Here is an 18,934-nt window from a genome sequence, read left to right on the forward strand (position 1 = left end):
AGCGTAGTGGTGGATGATGAAGAGTAGTATGTATTCATGTAAAGGAAACTACTCGGGTGGACTCGAGCCGCAGTGTGAGAGAATTAAGTATACTCGTTATGCTAATGAGAGGCAGGGAAGGGAAGAAAAGAGTGGCAGTATGCAAGACAGTAAGGATTGAAAGTTGGTAGAAACACGATTTCAAAAACCGGTCCACCAAGGGAGGGAGAGACTGCAGGTAGGGCTTTTAAAGAAGGACTGGTTTGCACAACGAGCGTGGAAATGGCGATAACAGTCGAGTATGTGAAGGAGGGCAAAGAAAAAGAAAAAAAGAGAGGAAAAAAAGCTCGGGCGCATCTGAGACTGGCAGATGCAACACAGACACCAGCCGGCATCCCGGGGGGTCTCAGAGGGGGGTTCAGAGTCCCGCCACCACGGGAAAGGCTTTTCTTTCTTTTTCCTGCCTTCATGTTTTCTCTGTTGCCTCTCGACTAGGTTCCCTTTCTTCCAATTGGTTCAGCGTCTAATGTCCCTTGCTAACAAATCGTGTTATGCCTCTTCTCGCATCGCTGTTGTGCGGAGTGCCCGTTGGTAGCAACGATGCCTCGATCTCATTGCTCTCACAACACCACGACAATAGGGACCCGGGAGCCTGGTGAAATCCCCATGCGGACTGTAGGTCGTACTGCTAACGTTCACACCCGGTCGCATCCCCTGGTCGCATCCCCCCTATCCCCCTTGCACAGCAAAATCTGATCCCGGACAGCTGCGGTAGCCGTACCGGTTGGCCGTTCTGGCAGGCTACTGGACGCCGCGCTAACGGGCCCTCCCCCCTGGATCCCGCTTCCCCGGGCCCTTGCCTGGGAGAAATTGTGGTTCTCGCGGAATGAGCTGCTGCAGTGAAATTATGAATGACTGGGGATCGAGTGTTGTCCGCGAGTTGTTGTATTAGTCAAAGGTTCCAGGCAGGAAATAACTGCAGTGGTGATTGTAATTACCTGGTAGCGCCCGGAAAGCATTCGCTCAGTTCCTCAGGCATTCATGTCCCGTGACAAACGTAACATGTATGCCAAAGGATTCTGGCACCGACTTTGCGCAGGTACGAAGGGATCCATGCGTCGAACCATGGCAGGCTCGACCGTTTACGCTTATCCCCAACGGAGCTGCGCTGATGAGACAAATCACCCATAGATCCAAGCAGGCAAAGGCTACTACCGTGTCTCTCTCTTTTGGAATGTACGGGTATGCACGAAATACTGTCCCGGTGTGAAACTTTTTTTTTTTTTTCCCCAGGCAGTTTCCACCTCGTGCAAGACGCGTTCTTGCTTCATGATCCAACCTCACAACGCAGGCACAAGAACCAACAAGTACACCAAAGCCCACCGTTTCGATCACCATCCAACTTCGCGAGAACGGGCCCAAGTACGGAGCATTACTCACCAAAAGAAGAAAAGCATAAAAAAAGTGAAATGAGGAAAAGAAAAACCACCGGAAGCCGGAACTGTTAACCGCGTCCAAAAGTCACCGGCCACAGTTATCCCTGCAGTACAAAGGCCGCAAAGTAAGACAAGAAACTGAAAGCCACACTTTTCTTTTTCGCCTTTTGTTACCAGTAACAGTACAGTACTCGTACATGCAGCTATGTACTCGTACAGCTTCCGATAATTGATAGCCCGACCCGTTAGTCGGCCGTTCGCCCAGTCACAGCTTCGTTTCGGCCGCTCCATTGGCCAGTCCTTGCTCGCCGTTCTCTCTTACGATGCTGGTGCGGTGCGGCGGTTGCAGTCCGTGCTTCTTACTTCGCGCGTTTGGTGAGTGCGGCTTCGTGCCTCGTATCCATCTCAATCTCAGGTGCGAACACCCGACCAAGGGGGCCCCAAACGAAGTGCTTAGTACCTTTGTCTTTACTTCCCGTGTTCTCCGTATCACCGTGTACAAGCCGTACCGCCTCTCAAGGTTCGCGGTCTCTGCGTAACGCATCATTCCGCCAACGATGTGTTCATATTAATTACCGGGAACGGTAGATGGGGTGTCACATGTACGAGCAAATTCAGCTCTCTACCTACATCAGTGTTGGGACCGCTGGAAATTAGGCAACTCATCTTGATGAATCACACATCTGCGGAGAACCCCAAGATTTTTGTTCCGTATGAGATTAAAAATCGAGAAAAACGTGGCGTCCAAGCGGAATCCGTCCATGTCTACCACGGGACAAGCATCAGGGTTATATCCGTTTGATAGTAGTTTGTTTAATGAGATATACCCGTCCTTCGTTGCCCGGGTACCCCATGTTAGGAGAATCGTGGGCCCTTTGAGATGCAGTAGATCACAATTGGTAGCACCAAGTAGCACCAGATATGTAAATGGCTTCAGTCACGGTACTAGTTCCTTGAATACATGTATGATACTACCTAGTACGCATGAACCGCTCAGCCGATGCCTCTCTACATCATTTCGGATGCTGCCAGACACTCCACACGGAATGAGCCATGGTAGCACTACCGCTTCAATAAGCCGTCATCGTCTGCGAGATAACAGACTGCTCTTCCTATCAGCCAACTGCAGATCGAGAATCTATCGTGTTGGGTTCCCCCGATTTATCTCCATAACTACTAGGTACCTAGTCAACCTAACACGGTCAATTGAGAACCCAACCGCTAAGCAAGCCGCGGAGATCATGTAAATCGAATGGCTGGTTTTCTTCTTTTGCTTTCCATAACTGTGCTTTATATTCGTAGTACCACCTACTATCTATTGCCTAAAGCGTCATCTCACATGTCACATCAACTCCGTGAACTAACAGTGTGCTGTGAAAGATGTCATGACGAGTATAACACTTTACATACTTGACCACTTGGCTAGGTCCGACCCTGTGGCCGACTTGCTTGTACCAGCTCCAGTCAGAGCTGGGTCCACTCCGCAGTCATCTTGTAGTTCACTATGAGGCCGTCTGGTTATGTTACTCAAATTGCGCCATTGCACGCTATTCCATTCATTCATTTTTGTCCAGATAGTCTATGATGCCGGAGTTTCGGTGGGAGCTGCGGTGGTAGCATCCGCTGCTGGGGCTTCCTCTGTCTTTGGAGCCTCCTCCGTCTTTGGAGCTTCATCCGTCTTTGGGGCTTCCTCCTCCTTAGGAGCCTCTGCTGGCTTGGCTGTCTCACCCTTGACGCCGCCCACAACCTTGAGGCCTTCGGCTTGTATCGTAATGCTCTCCAATTCCCGCTTGCGCTGTATCCGGTATTTCAGGTCATCCGCCATGCGCGTTGTGTCTACCAGTACTCCGTCCTTCTCAGGGTGTCCGTCCTTGAGACCCATCTCCTTGATCTTGACCTTGCCTTGAGCCAGCTCGTCTTCACCGATGAAGATGGCAAAGGGCACACCGTTGGCTTCCGCAGCCTTGAACTGAGCCTGCATCTTGGGCTTCGCCTTGTATAGGAATTCCGCCTGTAGATGCCCTATTAGCCTCGTCTATTCTAAGAGTTATTAGTGGGAATAGAGTCTCCTACCTTGATTCCAGCCTGCCACAGCTTTGCGCAGATTTCCAAGCGCTCCTTGACCAGCCCCTTTCCACCTAAAGCCATGACATAGACATCGACTTCGTTACCGCGCACCTGGTCGGCTGACTTGTCCGCCGCCATCCGGGCCTTGGTGATAGAGAAGATGCGGTCGACGCCAAATGAGATGCCAACACACGGAATCTGAGTCTTTCCAGAGAACATGCCGACCAGATTATCGTATCGACCACCAGCAGCGACGCTTCCAACACCGATGGTGGGGTCGTCAGACCGATCTTCATCATCTCCTTTGCCCTTGGATTTCTTCTTGCTTGGCTTTGCGGCATCCTCTGAGCCAGGGGTAGCCTCAGGGGCAGAGCCCTCGGTGACTACCTCGTAGATAAGGCCGGTATAGTAATCCAGGCCGCGAGCCAAGCCAAGGTCAAACGAAACCTTATCGAGGGCGCCAAAGGCCTCAAGATATTCAAAGAGGAGAGCGACATCCGCAATACCTTGCTTCATGGACTCGTTCGCCGAAAGCTTCTCATCGTTGCGCAGCTTCTCGAGCAGCTCGTGGCGGCCTCTCAGGACAACCCACTCTCCAATGCGGTCAGCAACATCCTCTGCCAGGCCTTTCTCCTCGGTCATCTCTTTTCGGACATCCGCCCACGGCAGCTTGTCAAGCTTGTCAACTGCAGAAGAGATTGTTCTGATCTTGTCTTCCGGGACACCGCAGACCTGGAAGATACCGTCGAGGATCTTGCGGTGGTTGAGCTTAATGGTGTACGCGCCGTTCCATCCCAGACCCTCAAAGACTTCAGTGATGATGCGAATGACTTCGGCGTCGGGCAACATGGCATCGTAGGTACCAGCAATATCGAAATCGCACTGGTAAAACTCTCGCATCCTGCCCTTTGTCATGGCAGGCTGGTCTCGGCGATAGACCTTGGCGATGTGATAGCGCTTAATGTTCTGGATGTCCTTGTTCATCGCAAGGAAACGGGCAAATGGAACCGTCAGGTCGTATCTCAGCGAGCAGAGCTCGCCACCTTGGTCGGCGAGGTCGTAGATGAGCTTGCTATCCTCGCCATATTTGCCAGACAGAATCTCCTTGAGCTCGAAAACGGGTGTGTCGATGGTAACTCCGCCGTGGCGCTTGAAGACTTCGGTGATGGTGCTGAAGATCTTGTCTCGGATGACCATGTCCTTGCCATTCCCGTGGGGTGAGTAAGCTTGGAGTTTTCTTCTACAATGAGGAAGAGTCACAACTTACAATCTTTGGTGCCCTTGGCCGTTTTCAGTTCGAACTTTGTCTTGGGAGCCATCTCGACGGCTGGTGCTTGTGAGTGATAGAGAGAGACAGTGAGAGAGAGAGGAGTCGCAAGTCTTGGTCCTTGCAATTGCGACAATGGCCGATATGGTCGAACAGACCTAAATGCAGCCAAAGCAATCTTCATCCGAGGGGTAGAGGGGAAAAATTAGGCCTGGAGTTGTGGCAGGAGTCATCAGCGCTGTTTAGATGGTGGCTCGACAGGCGGGGCAGAAAGTGCGGAATTTTGTTATCGATAAGAAATGCGATAAACACAGAGTTCAGGTAGAAATGCGTGATCTAGCAACATAAAGCGCAATGCAGTTGCTACTTTATTGAGCTTCACAATACGCCGCGTGAGGGTTTTATTAGCTGTATATCATAAAAAACTTCTTTGACGTACATATTAGATACGAGTTGAGGAATATCCAAGGCAGAGACGGCCTGTAAGTGGCAGATGGTCCGCCTTCTCCAGAATACAGGTACGTACCTGTATGTAAGTCATGCTAGCAGCGCAGCGGAACTAAGCCCGTTCGAGAGCAGTTCACAGATGTCCACCTATTCAGGGTAGAAAGATAGGTAGGCAATCAGAAACACAAGGAATATATGCTTAATGCTTCGTGATCCCACTTCTGTTTTTCATCTTTAAACATTGGCCGGTACCTTTTGCATTTAGGAAAATCTCCGGGTCCGGCGACTTTTGGGACAGCCTCAAATGCCCTGTTCAACTTGGGGTCAGGATAGTATCTCGAAACTACCTAAGGAGCATGAAAAGGGACCACTATTATGCTACGTGACTCACAGCACAAATGTCTTTTGTCGTAGAATATTAGATCCAAGGCTGCGTGTCTTGACTCCTCAAGCCTGCTGTTACAAAGGATTGAGCACTGTTACCCTCAGCGAAGCGAGCCGCCATGTGGCGCCTGATGAACGGCTTTTCGGGGTCAAGGAGCAACCCGACAGAGTCAAAGATGTCATCTCCGATAGGATGGTGTGTGCATGCCAGTGTCTTCTATCACGTTCCCAACACGGCGTGGTCAATCTAGTGCATGTTTTCCCATTCTATCACCGCCTACTTTAAATGGCAAGTATACGTCTCGGGCGCTGTAACCGAGCCTTTGCAGACTGAACAATACAGCGCCACTGAAGGCTTTCAATGGGACATCTACTAGCATGGCGCAGAGATTCAAAGCCATCAAAGTGCTCCGAATGGCATACATAATCTCAAGTTTGCCGACCTCTTAGCTCTATGAGACATCAAGCTCATCAAGCAGTGCGACAGCGCCACTCGGCGTGATTCCACGTCAGCAGCGCAAAGACATTTTGGAGTGATGCCTGCAGGAAGAATTGCTGCCTTGAAGCGCGACTTAATGCTAGCGAGATTCAGGTATGTGTGTGCTGCCATACCATTCCTATGCGCCTCAGCGTTACGCGTAATACGGGCTGTCTATTATGGTAAATAGGACTGCAAATAGAGGGGTTTCATATAAAGACATGTATTCAGATTGATAGATACGAACATTCATTCATCGTCAATGGCTTTCTCCTAGACGTGGGTAACCGAATGGAGTTGAGAATGAGCTAGCCTGGCAATAATGGGAAATTAAGGACAGCATTTCATGTTAACAAGCCTGGGACCTAACTGCAACTAAGCATAGCGTTGCAGAGCTGCACTGCCTGCTGAACTCGAAGCAAAGGTACCTCATATCCTAACATTTGATGACTTGTACACTCCGTCCTTTGCTTTGTAAACCCTACTGTAGGTGTGGTCTGATATTGGTGATATTCCGTCGAGATGAAGTTTGCAGCTAGTAGATACAGTGCTTATTCGACGGATAGCACAGATAGGCAGGTAGTGGCGATACAGGTACGCATCACACACCGCCAGCGGATAAAACCGAGCATCATAGACATGTGTTGAATCAGATCCAAATCAACCGATCGCCTTTTGCTAGGCATCCATACAGGGATGACACCGTGTACACGTAACGAGACGAACTTAAAATACACACCACATGGGCTGCCTCGTTTTAGCTCTGGAGAAGACACCCGGGGCAAACACAGTATCCACTGCGATTCGCCCGCATTCATCGTTCTTGATTGAATCCCTTAAAGCCACCTCTAATTAATCTTCCGGGACCCAGAAGGGCCCGAAGCGCGGCCAAGTCCCGCCAAAGTCGTATTCATCGGCTTGCAAATGGTCAGCTAACCTAGGCGGTCCATGTACATACCATACCCTGGTACTTTTGCTTCGCATCATCGCCTGTGCTTCTGTTCCTCCCATTCTCAAAATCCCATTGATGTAATGCCCTTCGTCTACCGTGTCTCTTTCATCCGTTCCGGCTCCAAAATCCTCGCCGCTTCGTGATGGAAAAGGTCGACATTGAGAAGCCAGACGGCCCTATAACTGTAGAGGCCGAGAAGCACGTCTCTGTTGACGATGCCGCCACCGCCGAGTCAGCGCAGAAGCAAGCAAAAGGTCGCCCCAAGCGAATAGCCTCCTTTAAGGACTATGTGGTATGTTCCAACCATACGCAAAACGGCTGTAGCTGCTGAGCTGCTAATCAATACTGGCTTTTCACTTCTCATAGCGAGTCTTCCAATACGCAACAAAATGGGACTTTGTCGCCTACGCTGCCGGCGTCTTTGCCTCCATTGGCGCCGGCATCACGTTGCCATTGATGAACGTAGTCTTTGGTATGTTTTCCTCGAGGCGTCGCGTTAATATTTTGTGCATCATTCCGTGCAGGTCGCCATAAACACGAGACTCACAGTGTTGCTATAGGTAATTTCGTTGGAAGTATAAGCGACTTTACCAACGCTGCCAACCTAGGTCAGGATGGCTTCCGCAAAAGGGCGGATAAACTATCGTCAGTAACTGCTTTCTATGCTTTTTTTTTTTTTTTATATAACTCGCTAAACAAAATCATTGCTAGTCTATACATGTTTGCTCTATTTCTTGGTCGACTAGGACTCAACTATATCAACAAGGTGCGACCTATTACACTTATTCCCCTCGAACCGCGAGATTACTAAAGCGTATTGCATCTAAATAGTTTGCTTTTCGAATGATTGGAATCCGAATATCCTCAGCTATCCGACTGCATTACTTGACAGCACTGTTGGGTCAAAGCATACATGTCTTGGATTCAATGCCTCCCGGCTATGCTACTACAACAATTACATCTACCAGCAATGTGCTGCAGCTTGGTATTTCGGAGAAGCTCGGTGTCTTTTTTGAGTACAATGCCACAATTGTTGCTGCCATCATCATTGCGTTTACTCGGAATTGGGCCCTCACGCTCGTTACCTCCTCGGCGATTCTCTTCATTGCCCTCACCGTATCAGTGCTGCTGCCGATCATTGTCAAGGGCCACGGAAAAGTAACTCTCGTAAGTGGTACTTCAATTCAATGATACGATAGCACGCTGTCAAGAATAAGCTAACCTCCTTAACTAGGCTGAAGCAAAATCCTCTGCCGTCGCAAGCGAAACATTTGCTAGCATTCGTATGATTGCAGCGTGTGGCGCCGAGAGCCGCATGGTAAAGAAATACGGAATATCTGTCGAGGAAGCCAAAAGGCACGCTCAGCGTACAGCTCCCTTCATGTCCCTGCAGTTTGGGCTCATTGTAAAGATTCTCCAGCCCCCTTCAAAGTGCACACAAAGAGCTTTGTTAACGTATTGCAGTTCTTCAGCGTGTTTTCCGCCTTTGCGCTTGCATTCTGGTATGGAACCAAGTCCGTGGCTGAAGGCCGAATTGATAACGTTGGAACGATTGTCATGTAAGTTCATCTACTTCTATTATACGTAGGATTGCCCAATGCTGAGTTGAAAAGCGTTTTGATGTCCGTCATGATGGTCGTTTTCTCCCTGGAACGAACTACCACCCCTCTTCTAGCTGTCAGTAAAGCTACAGTTGCCGCTGCCCAGTTCTTCACTGTGATAGACGCCCCCCAGCCGAATAAAGGTCATCTCACGGAACCAGATGTTTCTGCTACGGAAGATATTGTGTTCGATAAAGTCACATTCGCCTATCCGAGCCGTCCCCATGTCAAAATTCTAGACGAGTTGGATCTCCGCATCGAGTCGGGTAAAATCAATGCCATTGTTGGCCCCTCAGGTTCGGGAAAGAGTACGGTTGTAGGACTGATCGAAAGATGGTATACTCTTAAGGAACAATACGTCATTGAGGAAGCCGTGGAACAGGAAAAGAAGAAGAAGAATAAGAATAAGAAGTCGGTTGAGGAGGAAGCAGAGGAGATCAGAGCGCAAGAACCAGAAGAAACGGGCTCACCGGTGAAACTCAGTGGTACACTCACAACATGTGGTCATGCTCTTGACGACATCAATTTGAAGTGGTGGAGATCACAAATTGGATTAGTCCAGCAGGAACCCTTCCTCTTCAACGACACAATCTTCAAAAACGTGGCGAATGGTTTGATTGGCACGCAATGGGAGAGCGAGTCTGAAGAGAAGAAACGAGAATTGGTCAAGGATGCATGTGTCGAAGCATTTGCTGATGAGTTTATTGACAAGCTTCCACAGGTCAGCTGAGAATCTTCCGTTTTGAACTTACAAAGGCTGACTTTTCAATCTGATTCTAGGGTTACGACACTATTGTTGGTGACAGTGGTGCCAAACTCTCCGGTGGTCAGCGTCAACGTATTGCCATTGCGAGATCTATCGTCCGAAAGCCAAAGATCCTTATCCTTGACGAAGCGACCAGCGCGATCGATGTTCGAGGAGAGCGTATAGTCCAAGCTGCCCTCGACCGCGTGGCCCAAAACCGGACAACAATCACGATAGCCCACCGCCTGTCCACAATTAAGAAAGCTGACCGAATCATCGTGATTAAGAAAGGAAAAGTCGTAGAGGAGGGCACCCACGAAAGCCTTATCGCCCTGGATGGCGGTGTCTATTCTGGCCTCGTCCAGGCTCAAGCACTGTCTTTGGGAGGATCGCCCCAATCTGATGAGAGCGATGAAAAGGAAGATGTTTATGAGGATATAGCCCGGGAAAAAAGCCATGCCGTTACCGAAGCCGAAGCCCAGACAAGCGACAACACCGAGAAACAACGCAACATCTTCAACAGTTTCGGCCGCCTATTCTACGAAACCAAAAGCCACTGGTATTTGATGTTCCTGACGGTGGGTTTTGCCGCTTGTGCTGGAGCAGCGGTTCCATTGCAAGCCTGGCTGTTTGCCAAACTCATTGTGGTGTTTCAGTTTACCGGACAGGAACTACTACACGAGAGCCGGTTCTGGTCCCTGATGTGGTTGGTGTTGGCCATCGGCGTTGGCTGCGCTTACTTTGGAACGATCTTTTCTTCTACCCGGATGGCATCAATAATTCGAGCTAAATATCAGCAACAGTATTTTGAAGCCATTCTTTACCAAAAGACATCTTTCTTCGACGATGAGGATCATTCTCATGGTACCATGACAGCCCGTGCTGCGGGAGATCCCCAGCGACTTGAGGAACTCATGGGCGCCAACATGGCCAGCGTCTACATCGCCATTTTCAACCTCACCGGATCCATTGCCATTGCCTTTTCCTTTGGATGGAAGTTAGCCTTAGTCGGTGCTGCCGTCGTCATGCCTATTCTTCTCGCCTCATCGTATTGGCGTTTCAAGTACGAAATCCAGTTTGAAAAGATGAACAACGAGGTCTTTGCAGAAAGCTCAAAGTTTGCCTCCGAATCGATTGGTGCCTTTAGAACAGTCACATCTTTGACCCTGGAGGCCCCTATATCGCAACGTTTTGAAACACTGTGCAATGGCCATGTTAAGACGGCTTTCAAGAAGGCTCGTTGGGTTAGTCTCCTCTTTGGATTTGCCGACAGCTGCACATTGGCTTGCCAGTCTCTCATTTTCTACTATGGAAGCCGCCTTTTGGTCAGCGGCGAGTACAAGATTGAGAATTATCTTGTGTGCTTCATGGCCATTATGAACGCTTCCGAGTCGGCTGGTCAGAGTTTCGGTTTTGGGCCAAACGCGGCGCAGGTCACGGCCGCATCGAACCGGATCTTAAACACGAGGGACACTATGATCCAAGGCAAGAGCTCTGGAGCAAAGAGTCTCCCCGAGTCTCAGGGAGGGATGAAAATTGAATTGCAGGATTTGCATTTCAAGTACCCGACTCGAGACATTCCTGTCTTCCGTGGACTGAACTTGACGATTGAGAAGGGCCAGTTTGCAGCTCTTGTGGGAGCATCTGGATGTGGCAAGACGAGCATCATTTCCCTCCTAGAACGGTCAGTCAAGCGGAAGCATCTGAGCAACAATTTCTGTTTATAGGAACTAATATTTTTGTGTGCAACAGGTTCTATGATCTCGACAAAGGTCGTATCTTGTGCAACGGCCAGGATATCGCCGAGGTCAACATCTTCGACTACCGCAAACATCTCTCTCTTGTAGCACAAGAACCAACCCTCTTCCAAGGTCAGTTCCCTCCAACAACTTCACATCATTCAATAACAAAAGTCCCTGAGCTAACAGAACTTTGTCCCCATCACAGGCACTCTCAGAGACAACATCATCCTCGGCGTTGACGAAACCACCGTCACCGACGAACAAATCCACCAAGCCTGCCGCGACGCCTCCATCCACGACTTCATCGTCTCCCTCCCAGAAGGTTACAACACAAACATCGGCTCCCGCGGTGTTTCCCTCTCCGGAGGCCAGAAGCAGCGCGTCGCGATTGCCCGCGCGCTCATTCGAAACCCGGAGATCTTGCTCCTTGACGAGGCCACCAGCTCGCTCGATTCCGAGAGCGAGAAGCTCGTCCAGGCTGCGTTTGAGCGAGCCGGAAAGGGCCGCACAATGGTTGTGGTTGCTCATAGACTGGCTACGGTGCAGAATGCGGATGTCATTTTCGTTTTGGGAGAGGGCAAGCTGCTTGAGCAGGGAAGCCATCTCGAACTGTTGAAGAAGAAGGGCGTTTATTGGCAAATGGTGAGTCGTTTCTCCTCTTCTCCTCAACTTCTATCTCTCCTCATTTATGGCCGATTGCTAACGGACGTGGTGAAACAGTGTCAAAGCCAGGCTCTGGACAGGTAATTTTTGTAAGAATACAGAGGTTATTGGGAGAACATACATTATATACTATACATAATCGGCATTTGAGGTTAAACAGACGACTTGGTTTTTGGGTTTTCTTTCATTTTATTGGAGCATTTGTTTTGTGAAAAGTCTAACAACGCAACTCTTACTCAGACATGGATACAAATCTCTTCTTCAAATCAATGCACCCTTGCCCCCTTGGAGCAAAGGCGCCAGTTCTTTCTTACTCTCTCGCTGAAATTTCTCGCTAGTGATGTCTTGTTTAAAAATATCAAAATTGTTAAATCATTGAATGTTGCCAACACTTTATTGCCACACCTCATCCAACTCCTTGAGAATGTTATTAGAATGTGTCATGACAAAATCATGAGTGCCGGGAAGAACTTTCCAAACTACATTGTCCCTTCCTCCGATGAGTGGAAGAGCTTCCCGCTCGTAGTCGTTCACATCAATGAGCTCGTCGTTTTGAGCCAATAGAACCGTAGTTGTACCAGGCTTCCGGCGGGCAAGAAGCTTCCAGCTATCATGCTGGTGCGTCAAGGGCGCATGCCTAATGGATGACATGAACGAGGGGATGAAGCCGGCGTGGTTGAGAACCATCCATCTGACATACATCAATACGTGCTGTTCCAGGGGAATGGTGCCATCTGTCTGTTCGGTAGTGCCGGAGGTCTCTGCCATAGCGACTTCAGCCATCGATGCAGTTGCGGAGGCTTCCTTGGGTTTTCTGGCCGATGCAATGGGTTGCTGCAGACGAGACCGTGTCAAGTAGGCGAGAAGTCCCTCTGGTACAAAGCCTGACCGAAAGATGAAGAGAGACATGGCACCAAAATCCTCGGGGTTAATGAGACCGGCGGGGGCGAGCAGAACAAGCGATGAAACGAGGTGAGGGAACGAAGTGGCAAAGTGTACGGCGATGCCTCCACCAAGAGAATACCCAATAAGACGGAAAGCATCATTACCGGTCCAGGCAAGGGGACTAGAGGCAAGCACGAGAAGAATCTGAGTAGTGTAGAGGCGCTCATCGTGAGGGAGGTCACCAACGCCGTCTGAAAAGCCTCGACCAAAGAGATCCTGTAGCAATCATTAGTCCAGTACGTGGCACTTCCCATTTGGAGGCGTGGGGGTGGTTTTTGTCTTACAAAAAGCATCACACGACATCCACGATCGACAAGTCCGTGAGCGATGCGGGAGAGAGTTATGCACGGGGTGCTGATACCATGGACAAGCAAGACCTTTTCGCCATTCTCGGGACCGAATTCGTAGACGCGGATGGATCCATACTGATAGAAAATCATCAAGTTTAGCTTCAACCCTTGCCTTTACATGCTTGATAGGTTTCTCCGCTATTCTTCTCTTGTCTCGTCTCATCTCATTCTGTCCGATCTCATCCAATCTCGTCCCACTTCATCTCATCATATCTCACCTGCCCAATACTCCCCCCAAATAGTGTATATAGAGCCACTTACTGGTGTATCAACATCCCTCGCCCCCGGAAAGGCATCCGGCCGATAAACAAGCCCATCAATCTCGTCCTTCGGCGTTCCCGGAATCGCCGTCTTGAGCGGGTTCGGGAGCGCCTTGCCCCATCGCGGCCACAGCGCTGATCTGGCAAATATGAGCAGCGTTGTGGCAACGGCCGTCGTCGTGACTGCGACGGCGGTTTGGGACAACGGCGACCAGCGGAGGAAGCTGGATGTGGAATCCATGGCCCTGCCTTACTGTCGCGATCACATGTACGGGTGACCACAAATGCCCCGCTGGCCGTAGAGATCTTGAAAGTCTTTGTGTTGTGCTGTGTTGGCGTATGTTATGGTGCTATTGCTGTCGATAGTTGCGGTCAGACGAATGATATTGGAGAGTAATCCGTCGCGTGCTGATTTCCAAGTGATGTGTTTGTAGATAAGAGAGATGAGGTGAGAGGCAAGACGACGATATAATACGAGTATCTAAATCGCTGAGCAGTGGGGGAGAGGAAAGGGGAAAGCGGCCAATCACCAGGTTCTCACCAAAATGTCGAGAAAAGAAAAAACGAAGACCAAGAGCACAAGACACAGCAGGATTATAGACGATGGTTCATGAATGAGGGAAAAGCACATGCAAGAGACCGCGATGACCAATCCTCACTCAGCCTCGCTGCTCCTGTCAGAAGTCTGTTTGCCAAAGTGTTCGTTTCAAGGATAGCGGGCTACGGGCGCCGTCTTCTCTTAGCTTAGGCTTGGTGGGGGGCTGTTGTCTGTGGGCAGCTGAAGCTTGTGCTGCTTGGCCTATAAGCACATGCAAATATTTAGCACTACAGCTAACGACATGGAGCAATGACATTCACAGAGCGTCAGTGATTCTGACGAATGGATCCAAGGCTCGACTTAGGCCTGCACGTGGCTCTGCCTGGCGAATTGGCTGACAACCAATCAATACAACACTCGCTAGCCATCTGTGTGATGCAAAAAAACAGAAAAAGTATAGATGAGCTAGAAAAAATATATACGAGCTCGACGTATAATGCATATATCCATCCATCCATCTAATATGCAATCAATCTACATTACACTGCATGCTGTCCGTTGTACGCCAGTATCCCCCACGCCCGGGTATCATAAAACGATGCAAGATATCCCCTCCTTAGTGACGAGCCAAGGGAAAACGCTTTCCAATAAATATACAGTCGACTCGACTACCCCAATCCAACCGCCCAAGCTGCGTTTCCAAGCTGTTTAATTAGCTGGCAGAGATTCTCTACAAGAGGCGGCAAGGCATCCTGAGGCCGTCGAAAGTTGGCCTGTAAAATTTCCTGTGCAATATCCATACACGCACGAGGGTCGTAAACCGATGCATCGCCTGGCGCAGCGCCAGAGCTCGATCCTGCAGGCCCTTGGATAAAAGGCCGCCCCTGTCCGAAACTCAAAAACTGTTGAATCGTTGTGGCATCGCCGTCGTCCAGATACATAGGTTCAAACCCATACTGCGATGGCATTTCTTGCTGCTGGCTGGCTCGAAACACAACGCCGTATGTCCACAAAGCAAGCGCGGCATGGTGGACTGCTATGGCGTAGAAATCCTTCAAGGACCCTGAAGGAAACAGCTTGGCATGTCGAAAGATCTGACCAGCGCAATAGACTGCATGCCAGGAGTCGGAGCTAGCTGTCCATTGTTGTAGAATGGGGTACATACGGCGGGCCTCTTCCTCCCCTTGCTTGCCCGAAAAGATCTGCAGGTCGTCTAAGGATACGTGCAGGTGCATCATAAGAAGACACAAGACAACATGCTCCTGAGGAGAAACATCCTGCAGTTTTGACGCAACAAATTGAAACGACTGCAGATCTCTCATGAGCTCCTGACGTCTTGAGCTAAGCATCGGGTTTGACACTTCTTTGGAGTAGCTACGAAATTGGTGCACCACGCTCATTTGAGAGTATTCCAAAACCATTGACCAAAAGCCGTGAAGGAAAACAGAGACGGACAGCTGCATATCGATACGCGTGCTGTTGTCAGCAAACTGACGTGGGTCTCTGTACATGTCGGCGATTGATGGCGCCTTTAAATTCGGTCCAACAGATCTCGTTAAATAGATGGCCTTCCACTCAGACGCTGTTTTCGCAGACCACAGGTCTTTCTGTTCCGGTAGAGGTAGCGTCAACTCGGCATACGACATGCATGGATTCGTCAACGCTGTCATGGATATTTGGGCTTCCCGGATGTAACAGTGGAATACGAGCCTTTCCCCCTTTCATGTTAGCACCAGATCGATGAGGAGCAGGCCTATCCTAAACTGACCTCTTCCATTGTTCCGCAGCCGCCCATTTCATCCACTTTTGTTCTAGTATTTCGCCCTCATCGGAGGGCTCGACCGTGATAACGGGGTACATACATCGCTGGAACAGCCGACGATATCGCATCATCTAGCAGCACTGATTAATCGTACGGAAGACAAAGTTGGCAGTGTGTAGTTTCTCATACTGTTACCGGAATGACTAAATGGCACTCGGCGATCTCCATTTTCCTGCGGTTGCCGCTCCACAAGCCGATATCTTGCCCCAGAATGAGGGATTGGACAAGACTAAGGTTTTGTATGGCTGTGTTATTGTCTTCAAACTGTCACATGAGTTAGATGATGGGACGGACTTTCGGTGAACATCTGATCGTTGGCTGGGTGTAAATGTATCTTACTCGTGCAGGTATTGTAATTCCTAGTAGTTTCTGGTATAAGCTCATGACGCCTCTTCAACACACACAACTTTATCGATGAAGGAAAGGGCAGAGGAAGCAGAGAGAGCCAAAGGAATTCCACTTACGAACTGCCTCTTGAACGGCAAATCCAAACTTTCGCAACGTCGGAGCTGGCATCAAGACAGCGCCAGCAGCCACAGCGTTTCCAATCCATTCAGGCCATACCGCATTCAGCTTAAGGGTGGGATAGTGTATCCATGTCGATACCTGACGGAGGTGAGCCGCCAAAAAGGCTTGAACCATTGTGTCCATCACATCGACTGTTGGAAAAGAGGCGGCCACCCGGCCGGCCGTGGAAGCATCTCGACAAGTCTTCAAGACAATGGCTAGAATCTGGTCGCGGCTGGGAAGATTCAGTCTTTGATCAACCACTCGCTCCAGTTGTCTCTTGACCTCTTGGAATTGAGCATTGGAAACATCTGTGGCTGATACGGGAAGATTACCCTGCTCAGTGTAGGCGTTGTCCTTGGTGGTGGGGTCCCACTTCCACGGCAATTCCCCCCAGACGTTGGCAAGATTCTGCCGCATTTGAGACATTTCCAATGAGTTTTGCGGGTTATGACCAGTCATTGTGGGTGTTATCAGAGAGCCATCGTCCAGATCCAGGTTCCAATGGTCCAGGAGGCCAAAGTCCATCTCTGTCAGATCCATATCCATATCGTCACAGAAGTCCAACACGGCTGGACCTTGAGACTCGGATGGCCGTGACAGATCCACTGGCTGAGGGTAGAGGACATCGCGAAGGAAGTCAAAGAAAGGGATGTTATTGAACTCCATAGGACCTGAGCCAGTTCTTGAAGGATCATGGGGTTGACTTGGGTTGTTAGTAATACTGCCTAGAAAGGGGGTTCATTGTCAGTCTTGGCGCCCCCAATCGAAAACAGCATACATGTGTGATCCAATATTCATTTTCCGAAGATTAATCACGAGGCTTACCTGGTCCTACCCCCGTATCCGGAGTGGTCAGCTGGCTGTCGCCTTGTCTTGATGACGTAGACTGTGACAGAGGGCTGCTCTTACTAGTTGTATTGTCGCGGATGAAGTTTGCAGAGGCATTTTGAAGTGTGGAGTTGGAGTCTGTGGATCCTACAGAAGCAGCGCCGCTTGGACGAGTCTGCGTGGCATCCTGCCCGCCCGCTGGAAGATGGACAAGATGCCTAACAGTGCCTGGGCTGGTCTCATAAGAAGAACAGGGCAGGCTACGGCGGACACAGCGCCTGCACGGCTTCGCCTCATCGCATTTCACGCGAGCAACGGCACAGTGACGGCAAGCCTGGGTAACGCGACTGGAGTTTGGTGATGAAACCATCCGTTCACGCTTCAAGGGCGAGTCGTTCTCATGGTTAGTGACATGGCGCCTCAGCAAATCCTTCCGGGCGAATGTCTTTTTACAGATTTCGCACGCAAAGCGCCGCCCCAGAGTGTGAGTCTGGACATGTCTAACAAGGTGCTCTGGCCGTGAATAAGTCCGGCCACAGTCGCGACAAGCATAGGGATTGCTGTTTTGGTGGCTCTGGTTCGACCCTGATCCTGAGGGTTCAGCAGTGACACCAGGAGTTACACCATCAGCAGCAGCGGCGGCGGCAGTGGTAACACCGGGAGCTGTCGTTGACGGCGGCACTGCTGGCATGGCGATGTGATCATGGGCCGTACCAGCAAGATTCAACGGCGCGGAGCCTACCGTACTTGTAGCGGCAGCATCGGAGCCAGCGACAGGCTGCTGTGCCAGCGGGTAGGGCGGAGGAGGCGCAGAAACAGGCTCAGACAAAGGCGCTGGGACAGAGCCAGGCGCAGATAGTGGCCGAGGATCGCTGCCCGGACCCATGGGATCGAGGATGTGTGATAGAGATGGTCCGGCCATTGCGTGCTGGCTACGGAGCGGCGGAGGCCCCGAGTCCACCCGGTAATCTGGTTGGCAGGGTTTAAGACCACATCAAGGCCCTTCGAGGATGAGATTGGAGGACAGCCTCGCGGATAGAATTGGGGATTAGGAGAAGGCGCCGCCTCGAGCTCAGGGTTGTAACAAGCTGAAAGGCGAACCCCCGGACCAGAGGGGCCGGAGCAAAGGCAACGCCGGTGCCGGTAAGGCTGAGCAAGCTGGAATACTAAGTTCTAATAAGATGCTATCCAAGCACAAGCCGATCAGAGCTACCGAGAGACAGATGGCGCTACGCGGTTCCTTAGACGCTTTGTCCAAGGCGTCGCGTGTAGGTTGGGCGCGAGCTGGTGTGCGCGAGGAAGCTTGGCATACTGCTAAAGGGTCCTGGTCGTCGTGTTAGTGTTGCTGCTAGGAGTTCGTGGAGCTGAGATCAACTTGTGGCTGTCGAGGTTGAGTACGCGTACTCCATACGTACGTACGTCTCCATGGAGGTTTCAGAGGCTGCTAGCCGTCGCTAGTGGTACTAGTACCGCCACAGCGGGTGCGTAGCACGGACAAGTGCCGGTACTAAATACCTCGTACCAGAACCAATGGGCATAGCCGTGCCGTGCCGTACGAGTGGTGAGGGTGAGGGCGGTGGAACATCGGAAGATTTGTTGAGTCGAAAGGGGCCCAGACGAGCTTCGAAGCCAGGGCTGAAGACGCAGCTGGAGTATTGCATAGATTTCAGGGCCGTTTCTGCGGTCACCGAGGGTGCGTGGGGGCCAATCTGGGGTGCTGCTGGAGCCCTTACAGGCTGTCCATACGTACTGATGCCGTATAAGTGCAAGCTGGAGGCGGTAAATGCGTGCCTCGGGCCTTGCCCGGAATTACAGGCGTGGCAGATGGCAGTAATTGGTCCAGGTCACCTACTAAAATTTCTCTGTTCACGGATGGAGTCCGTCGTTGATTGGTGTTTGTGGACACCGGCTTCTTCAGCT

The 18,934-nt window shown here is 50.5% G+C and overlaps 4 protein-coding genes across 4 annotated transcripts; 1 reads left to right on the top strand and 3 right to left on the bottom strand.

Annotated features, from left to right (window-relative positions):
* Positions 1-2,994: 2,994 nt before the first annotated feature.
* On the bottom strand, positions 2,995-4,679 carry T069G_05807 (histidyl-tRNA synthetase domain-containing protein; the record flags this gene model as incomplete). The annotated part of the gene is made up of 2 exons (XM_056173017.1): positions 2,995-3,426; positions 3,489-4,679. The coding sequence occupies 2 exons, from the start codon at positions 4,677-4,679 to the stop codon at positions 2,995-2,997; spliced, it is 1,623 nt and encodes a 540-aa protein (XP_056029875.1).
* Positions 4,680-7,152: 2,473 nt separating this feature from the next.
* Positions 7,153-11,845, top strand: T069G_05808 (ABC transporter transmembrane region domain-containing protein; the record flags this gene model as incomplete). Its single annotated transcript, XM_056173018.1, has 13 exons — positions 7,153-7,302; positions 7,377-7,482; positions 7,571-7,655; positions 7,722-7,776; positions 7,842-8,177; positions 8,245-8,328; positions 8,377-8,415; positions 8,475-8,569; positions 8,624-9,332; positions 9,392-11,040; positions 11,109-11,227; positions 11,304-11,740; positions 11,819-11,845. 13 exons carry the CDS (start codon positions 7,153-7,155, stop codon positions 11,843-11,845), a joined length of 3,891 nt encoding a protein of 1,296 aa, XP_056029876.1.
* Positions 11,846-12,154: 309 nt separating this feature from the next.
* On the bottom strand, positions 12,155-13,557 carry T069G_05809 (alpha/beta hydrolase fold domain-containing protein; the record flags this gene model as incomplete). Its single annotated transcript, XM_056173019.1, has 3 exons — positions 12,155-12,922; positions 12,991-13,131; positions 13,318-13,557. The coding sequence occupies 3 exons, from the start codon at positions 13,555-13,557 to the stop codon at positions 12,155-12,157; spliced, it is 1,149 nt and encodes a 382-aa protein (XP_056029877.1).
* A 965-nt stretch (positions 13,558-14,522) lies between these two features.
* On the bottom strand, positions 14,523-17,936 carry T069G_05810 (fungal specific transcription factor domain-containing protein; the record flags this gene model as incomplete). The annotated part of the gene is made up of 7 exons (XM_056173020.1): positions 14,523-15,564; positions 15,623-15,747; positions 15,806-15,940; positions 16,016-16,035; positions 16,141-16,911; positions 17,012-17,848; positions 17,897-17,936. The coding sequence occupies 7 exons, from the start codon at positions 17,934-17,936 to the stop codon at positions 14,523-14,525; spliced, it is 2,970 nt and encodes a 989-aa protein (XP_056029878.1).
* Between the last annotated feature and the right edge of the window lie 998 nt (positions 17,937-18,934).

This window comes from Trichoderma breve, chromosome 3, assembly GCF_028502605.1.
Source record: "Trichoderma breve strain T069 chromosome 3, whole genome shotgun sequence".
In the NCBI taxonomy this organism is placed as follows: domain Eukaryota; kingdom Fungi; phylum Ascomycota; class Sordariomycetes; order Hypocreales; family Hypocreaceae; genus Trichoderma; species Trichoderma breve.